Consider the following 8,589-nt stretch of genomic DNA (forward strand, 5'->3'; position numbering starts at 1 on the left):
TGCTCACCATCACAATGGGATTCGAAAACCTCCCTGGCAGGGTTGGTGGAGGGATTAAACCCGTGAAGTGTATCTGGAGCCCAGCGAAATGACCAGCACGTATTAGGTGCTCAAAATAAATGTGTGGAGAGAGTCTTGAATCAGAAAGCCTGGTTTCCAACCTCAGCTGTGCCATGGGCTAGCGGGGTAATTTGAGCAAATCACTTAATCTTTCTTACTGATCCTCAGATTCTAGGCAGGGAAGGTTTGTTAAATTAATCATCCCATTTCATAGAGCAGGGAGGTGAGTTCCAGAAAAAAAAGAGAAAGCGATTTGCCCACAGTCCTGCACCTAATGGTTGATGGAACTAGATTAGAAACTCCATCTTTTGACACCAAGTCTAAGTAGGGGGGGAAGGCGTGGAGCTGCATCACATATGTATTTATTATGGACAAGTTATGTGCCAGGGACTGTGCTGCCGATAAACAAGTCGCCTCATTTAATCCTCAAAACTTCTTATGGAAAGTGTGATGTTCCCCAGTTTACAGATGAGGAAACCGAAGTTCAGAGAGGGGCGTGATTCTGTTCAAGGTCAACGGTTAGTAAGTGGCAGACTCAGAATCTGAGCCTATGTCTGATGAGGGAAGTGCAGGGGGTTGACATTTATTGAGCACCCCTTGTGTTCCGGGGGCTTTGCACACATACTCACAATAACCCTTCACCAGAAGTGCTGCTATCCCCATTCTGTAGATAAGGGAGCTAAAACCCAGAGCTGGAGGAGACTGGCCAGAGATCACACAGGTGACAGAGCTAAGGACGAAACCCTGACCCCCTTAAACACCAAGCCCAGGGTAAGTGAAGGGCACCCTGCTCGCTCCCTGCCAGGCACTGGGCCAGCTGCTTGATACACACTCAGTCCCCCGTCCACCCAAAGGAAGCAGGCATTACTGTACTGAAGCCACAGCACAGATGAGATTTCCGAGGCTCAGGAGGTGAGTCACTAGCCCTCAATTCCAGCAGAAATTGGAGACCGTTAGCGGTGGAAGGATCTAACATTTCCTAAGCATCCACTAAGGCCGAGCACTTCCATGACCTACCTTAACCCTCCAGCCTTCCTCGGGAGCAGGTGCTACTGTCCGCATTGTGAATTGTGCATCGTGCCAGAAATTGAGACCTAGAGAAAAGCATCTTCCTCAAGGCTCCAGGTGCAGCAAGGGTGGCTATAAACCCAGGTTTGACTGACGCCAGGAGACAAACCGGTGCATGATTTACTACACCCCTTCTGGGAGCCAGGCCTGCTCAAGGTCATTTAATCTTTCTAACCACACTTGGAGGTGGATATGTTTAGCTCCATTTGACAGAAGCTCAGAGAGGTGACATGACTTGCTTACGGTCACACAAGAGTGCCAAAATTCAATCAGGCTGACGCTACAGATGCTTTAAATAGGCTAAGCGAATGGCTCTCAATTTTGACCAGGCATCAGAATCACCCTCCAAGCTTGTTGAAACACAGACTGCTGGACCGCATCGCCTGAGTTTCTGATTCAGCAAGTCCAGAGCAGGCTGAGGGTACGTACGCTGCATCTCTGACAAACTCCCAGGTGACGGTGAAGCTGCTCGTCCAGGGAACACACCTTAAGAACTTCTGGTCTAAACGGATTCTCTCAACGACCCTAGATAGTAATGCTCACTATCCCGCTGTGTAGAGGAGGAAACCAGCTTCAGAGTGCCAGCTTGAGCACGGTCCCATAGGAAGCCTCCTGATATGCGAAAATCCCAGTCTGGGCAAGGAGACGTCCTGAATGAGCGGCCACCGGGGGTCAGGACATCCTGCGTCCTACAGCTTTCATAGTCCTCCAAGAGACATCTCAGCATCCACTTTATGAAAATGAAGGGGTGGGGGGAGTTCTCAGTGATTTGGCCAAGGACCCCAGTGGGGAGTGGGGAGTGAGGGATATTCAAACCCAAGCTTGACTCTTGAGTCCGGAGAGCACTTGACACTGTGTGCCTACGGCGTACCAGACGCTTCACATAGAGCCTCCAACGCCCCTGGCTGGGGATGGAGCAGGGAGGGGATTTAGACCTGGTCTTCGTGGAAGGGAGGCCGTCCGGGAACGCCCCCTTCAGCGTGCCCATCCCCTGTCCGCAGGCCAGCGCGCGGCAGCCATGGTGAGCGAGTGCCCGGGGCCCGGAGCCCGGGTGCCCTGGCGGCGAAGTGACGAGGCGCTGCGCGTGAACGTGGGCGGCGTGCGGCGGCGGCTGAGCGCCCGCGCCCTGGCGCGCTTCCCGGGCACGCGGCTGGGCCGCCTGCAGGCCGCGGCGTCGGAGGAGCAGGCGCGACGCCTGTGCGACGACTACGATGCGGCGGCGCGCGAGTTCTACTTCGATCGGCACCCGGGCTTCTTCCTGAGCCTGCTGCACTTCTACCGCACCGGCCGCCTGCACGTGCTCGACGAGCAGTGCGTCTTCGCCTTCGGCCAGGAGGCCGACTACTGGGGCCTGGGCGAGAGCGCGCTGGCCACGTGCTGCCGTGCGCGCTACCTAGAGCGGCGCGTGGCACGACCGCGCGTCTGGGACGAGGAGAGCGACACGCTGAGCAGCGTGGGCCCGTGCCCCGAAGAGATCTCTGACGTGCAGCGAGAGCTGGCGCACTACCGGGCGGTGCGCTGCGGCCGCCTGCGCCGCCGCCTCTGGCTCACCATGGAGAACCCGGGCTACTCGCTGCCCAGCAAGCTCTTCAGCTGCGTCTCCATCGGCGTGGTGCTCGCCTCCATCGCCGCCATGTGCATTCACAGCCTGCCCGAGTACCAGGCCCGCGAGGCAGCGGCCGCCGTGGCCGCGGTGGCCGCGGGCCGCAGGGCGGAAGGCTTGCGCGACGACCCGGTGCTGCGGCACCTCGAGTACTTCTGCATCGCCTGGTTCAGCTTCGAGGTGTCGTCGCGCCTCCTGCTAGCGCCCAGCACGCGCAACTTCTTCTGCCACCCTCTCAACCTCATCGACATCGTGTCCGTGCTGCCCTTCTATCTCACGCTGCTGGCTGGCGTGGCACTCCGAGACCGGGGCGGAGCGGGTGGCGAGGAGCTGGGCGACCTGGGCAAGGTGGTGCAGGTGTTCCGTCTCATGCGCATTTTTCGCGTGCTCAAGTTGGCGCGCCACTCCACTGGGCTGCGCTCGCTGGGTGCGACGCTCAAGGTAGGGTTAGGGGTTTCGGGGAGGCGGGTGTAACCATGGGGCAGGTTAGCAGGGGAACTTCCAAGCCTGTGGTGTCCAGACACACGGGGCTAGACACCAGGTGTGCATTTCACATCCAGTCCTACCTTCCCAATAGCCCTGTAAGAAGGGTCTTTCTGTTACCTGTTTCCCAGGAGAGAAACGGAAAACCGAGGCAGAGCTTTGCTTGTCTTTCTTTCCAAAACCAAACCAAAAGACAAAAACAAACAACAATAACAAAAACAAGACCAAGGTTACTTTGGATCTATCTGTCAAACATCACAAAAATATGCCAAGCAGGATGCTCACTGGCTTCTCTGCTGAGCCTCCGTGCTGGCATCATCAGGGCGCACGGGTATCCTAGGTCACCCTTCATAGGCTAAGTCTAGCCATAGCCCCAGAGCTAACACTTACTGACTGCTAACTCTGTGCCAATTTCATATCCATCATCGATTTCATCCTCAGGACAGCTTCCTCAGGAACATGCTATTATTTATTCCCTTCCCGTAGATGAAGAAGCTGAGGTTGGAGGGATGCCTTTTTAAAGCCTGGTTGCAATTTGTTGAGCACCCGCCCCGTGTCAGGGCCTGCACTGGGGGTGAATCACTGCCCTGGCAAGCTTACCCTCAAGGGGGTGAAATTAGCCTGGTTTTTGGGAGGGAGGCAACGTGAACAGCTTGGAAGAAGGCCTGGAGAGGGAAAAGGATGATGCTGGGAGGGGGACATGGAGGGAAGGGTGTGCCCACTGAGGAGGTTGGAGAGGTGAGTGGGGCACGGGGCACTGAAGGCTCGTCAACTCTTGGCCTGCAATTTTGGACTTTTTCCCGTGGGAATAGGGGATCCTGTGAGAGGTTTAAACAGGGGCAAGTATTTTTGTGACTACTTTGCAGATGTGGAAACTGAGGCTCCAAGAGGTGGCAGGACTTGTCAGAGGTTCCTCAGCAAATAAGTGGTACAGGCCAGAGAAGCATCCACCTGGCCCTGACCCTAGCACCGCTTTCTCCTAAAGCTCCATGCAGCCCTGTTAAGAATCCCTAAAAGGTGCTGGAAGACCCCTTCCACCCGTGGCTTAGGAAAGCCGTTTGCATGCTCTCACGGCAGGACAGCCAGGATGCTGGGTGCAGGCAGGGTGACCTGGGCAGACTGCTAGGGCAGGTGGAGGGAATTCCATTAGCCAGACCCCTGAACTGAGCGTTTCTCCAGGGACAGTCCGCCCTAGAACTCTGCCTTGCCTCCACCATGCAGGAAGCCAGGGCCTGATGCTGCTAGCTTTTTCTGCAGGGAAGAAGAGTGCTGATCAAAACTGCAGCGTCCACGGCACAGGTGTAAGACTTCGGAGGAGAGCCTTGCTACTCAAAGCCAGGCCCCTGGCCAGCAGCAGCTTTCTAATTACCTGGGAGTTTGCAAAATCTGTGGCCCTACCACAGACCTATTCAGTTAGTTCCCCCTACATGATTTCTCTGCACCTTATAGTTTGGGAGGCCCTGTTCCAGACTAGGGGTTCTCAGCCTCAGCACTACTGACATTTGGGGCCAGATCATTCTTTGTTGGGTTGTGGGGTGCTGTCCTGTGCATTGTAGGGTGATTAGCAGCGTCTCTGGCCTCTACCCACTAGATGCCAGTAGCACACCTCTCCCAGCTGTGATGACCAAAAATGTCTCTAGACATTGCCACGTGTCCCTTGGGGGACAGAACTGCCCTATTCGAGAATCAGTGCCATAAGGCTTGGCCTTGGGGGCAGAACAAATATACATACCCATAGGCAAGTGCATTCAGTGGGTGGTCCAGGGAACTCATATATCCTCTTAGCTTCCTTGAGAGGCAGAAAATAGTTTTGTACTTATCAGAAATGGGATAGACCAGTCAAAAGGACATGAAACCAACTCTTTACATTGTGGCATATAAACTGTGGTTCTGCAACAGTGTAAAAATCACCAGCTTTCCATTAACTGGCTGGCACCACCAGTGGCCCCTGCATTAGAAGAAACAGCCATGGTTTAGCAGGCAGGCACTTTGGACAACAGAAATCAGGCCTGTGTTCAGTCTCAGGGCGATTTGCTGGCTACCGTAGTTGAACGACCTTAGTGTGTGGGCAGGGCGCCTGGGTGTTGGCACCAGCTCCACTTTGCTCTGTGACTTTGGACCTGCCCCTTCTAGTCTCTGGGCCTCAGTTTCCCCATATGCCCAATGCCGGGTCTGTAAGTTCACCAACTCTGACTTCCTGCATTCTGTTCCAGCACAGCTACCGTGAGGTGGGCATCTTGCTGCTGTACCTGGCCGTGGGTGTGTCTGTGTTCTCCTGCGTGGCCTACACAGCCGAGAAGGAGGAGGATGTGGGCTTTGACACCATCCCGGCCTGCTGGTGGTGGGGCACGGTGAGCATGACCACCGTGGGCTATGGGGATGTGGTGCCGGTGACAGTGGCCGGCAAGCTGGCAGCGTCGGGCTGCATCCTCGGGGGCATCCTGGTGGTGGCGCTCCCCATCACCATCATCTTCAACAAGTTCTCCCACTTCTACCAACGCCAGAAGGCCCTGGAGGCTGCCGTGCGCAACAGTGACCACTGGGAGTTTGAGGACTTGCTGAGTAGCGTTGACGGAGTGTCGGAGGCGTCTCTGGAGACCTCCCGAGAGACCTCCCAGGAGGGAAGATCTGAAGACCTGGAGGCTCAGTCCACTAGTGGGCCTCCAAACTCTCAGGTTTATTAAAACCAGGGCTCCGTGCCCCCCTTCCCACACCCGTGCAGTGAGCTGAAACAGAGCAGAGATTCCTCCCCTGCTTAAGTTCTTCCTGGTGGCATGGCCTCTCAGTATCACTCACTCTGGCTTCAGAATGACACCTGGAGGCCGGGTCCTTTCCTCCAAGGGCGCAGACCAGCATAGTGTTACCCTAGATTCTGTGAGCCTGGGGAGCACCCCAGAGACCTTTCTAGATGAACCTCCAAGCCACCCACGATGCAGGCATGAGACAAAGAGGGAAAGTCAAAAGGACGCTAACAATTCCTGAGCACCTTCTGTCTGTTAGCCATGTCACATTGGCCCTCTGTTGGAGGATGGGAATCGTCCCCATTTCACAGATGAGGAAACAGGCTCAGAGAGGCACAATGACTTGCCCAGATGTCGCACAACTAGAAGTGGTGGAGCCAGGGTTGGAATCCCAGCTCGTTGGTCTCTGCCGAGGCAATGTTCCTTCTGCTGGTCTTTCTTCTGCCCTCACAAAATTTGCATGTGGTTGTAGGGGGTTCGTGGAACCCCCAGAGTTGGTTCATAGAGTTAGAACCTTCTGTTAGAGCTAGGGAAAGCACCAGGCAGGGGATTCAGATGTACGACCAGGCAGGGGATTCAGATGTAGGCTCCTGGACCTCAGCTGTGGTTCTTTTCCAGGAGCTTCCAACAGGAGTCAGCTTTCAAAGATGAGGTCTTAAAGGAAGGACTAGGTAGGAGGCTGCCCCCTTAGTGGATGGGCAAGACTTGCTAAACAATAGTCCTGAAGCTTCCTCCCAGGGCTGGCTTAAGATACAGAAAATCTGAAGGGGCCCTGGCCTGAGGCCTGAGGTCTAGACCAGCTATGCTAGGACCTACTCCATTTCCACATTTCAGCCCATCTATTAGATGGTCACAATCTGTGCTCCAGAGGGAGATGAAAGCCAAATGGAGCACTGATTTAAAGCCAGCTCAGCTCTGAAGTGTTGGTGGCAAGGAGCTTCCGTGCATCGACACCTGTCCCCCCTTCCCTAGATCCCCCCAGGCTGATCTTGGCAGTTCCCTTCTGCCCATGACGCAGACTTCCAGCCCTACCTTGGGTCACCATCCGGGCAAACGCTTGAGCCTCCTGTCCCTTGTGGCCAGGTCCAGCCCTCTCATCCTTGCTGGGGCCACATGTTTTATACTCACCTGCTGAATCCTCTCTCTATTTGCTGAGAAAGTCCTGCAGCCCTTTCCACATACTGTGGCTGGGACAGCCATCACTATCATGTCATTGCCAGACTGTAGCTCTGTCCCACTGCACTGAGCTCCAAGATGGAAGACACTGTCTGGTTGAACCTGGCTTTGCGTGGAGCAGGTATTTAGTAAACGTTGACTAGATCAACCAATTTGTACAGCCTACTACATGTGGAGCACTGAGGAGAAAGAGGAAATAGAGAGACCTTGTCCTTAAGAGGACAGAGACAAGACCGAAAAGGAGATCCTTTCAGTTTGCCTCTCTCCTCCTCCTTGCTCTTTGAGGATTTAAAAATGACGTCCTGGGACTTCCCTGGAGGTCCAGTGGTTAAGACTTTGCCTTGCAATGCAGGGGGTGCGGGTTTGACCGGGGAGCTAGGATCCCACATGCCTCGTGGCCAAAAAACCGAAACAGAAAACAGAAGCAACATTGTAACAAATTCAATAAAGAGTTTAAAAATGGTCCCCGCCAAAAAAATCTTTAAAAAAATAAACTAAAATAATAAAAATAAAAATGACTTCCTTGTAAATTCTTTACGCATTCATTCAACAAATATCTTTGAGAAGAGGCATAAGCTGGGGCTTCACGTGTGGCCTGCAGACGTGTTTCGTTTGGCTGAACAGTATTTTTAAGAATTCAAATGCCTTTGGGAGAAGCGCAGGCTCTCCAGTTCCCCACCGCGTCCCCCTCCCACCCACCTCCTCATACACACAGACACCACGGTGTTAGCCCCGCCACGTCTCAGATTTACTTTACCCACCTGGCCTCCTATTTATCAGCTGCTTACTAGGTTTCAGAGATACAGTGGGGAACAAAATATATATTCCTATACTCATGAAGCGTACAGACTAGTGGGGGAGATGGATTTTAATTCAATAACCCCATAATAGCTTTATGAAGTTTTATGTAATAAAATGAAGCTTTATGTAATAGCTTTTATGTAATGAAGCTTTATGTAATAGCTTTATGAAGTAAAGGGAACTATAAGCGTGTAAGGGAGCAGGGACCGTTAACCGAGGTCAGAGAAGACTTTCCTGAGCAAGTGACTATCTCATCATAGGGATAAATAACTAATTAGGCAATGAGGGCGCCTGGAAGCATTTCAAGCAGAGGGAACAGCATGTGCAAAGGCCTTGTGGCATACACAGGGCCTGGTACATAGTAGGCCCCTACATGTGGGTGGATTCTGAGTCTCCAGGTTGGAGCAGAGACTGGAGCTAAGCCAAGCGGTTGCCTATGAATTCACCACACACACACACCAGCCCTCCTGCACACTCACCTCCTAACTTCTAGGCCCAGCTCTGCTCAGGTCGGAGCACAGAGACCAGAAGGGCTGCATGCACAACCCTTGTGGTCTTGCTGGACATACACCAAGGAGCCAGATAGCTTCCAGACTTTGAGTCCCTAGAGCTGGTGTGAGAAAAGCTCAGGGAAAAATCATCTGACCTGCATCCATC

At 53.7% G+C, this 8,589-nt stretch overlaps 1 protein-coding gene across 1 annotated transcript; it reads left to right on the forward strand.

Moving 5' to 3' along the window:
* Positions 1–1,592: 1,592 nt before the first annotated feature.
* On the forward strand, positions 1,593–5,898 carry KCNS1 (potassium voltage-gated channel modifier subfamily S member 1). Its single transcript, XM_032606465.1, has 3 exons — positions 1,593–1,660; positions 2,130–3,172; positions 5,428–5,898. The coding sequence occupies exons 2-3, from the start codon at positions 2,147–2,149 to the stop codon at positions 5,896–5,898; spliced, it is 1,497 nt and encodes a 498-aa protein (XP_032462356.1). The 5' UTR covers positions 1,593–1,660; positions 2,130–2,146.
* The last annotated feature ends 2,691 nt before the right edge of the window (positions 5,899–8,589 follow it).

This window comes from Phocoena sinus, chromosome 15 (genome assembly GCF_008692025.1).
Source record: "Phocoena sinus isolate mPhoSin1 chromosome 15, mPhoSin1.pri, whole genome shotgun sequence".
Taxonomy (NCBI): Eukaryota; Metazoa; Chordata; class Mammalia; order Artiodactyla; family Phocoenidae; genus Phocoena; species Phocoena sinus.

What these genes read in the sequence shown, in the direction of transcription:
- KCNS1 (XM_032606465.1), top strand. Translation starts at nt 2,147, where the DNA reads ATGGTGAGCGAGTGCCCGGGGCCCGGAGCCCGGGTGCCCTGGCGGCGA. An exon ending in CGCTGGGTGCGACGCTCAAG is followed by an intron (nt 3,173 to 5,427) that starts GTAGGGTTAGGG and finishes ATTCTGTTCCAG; the next exon opens with CACAGCTACCGTGAGGTGGG.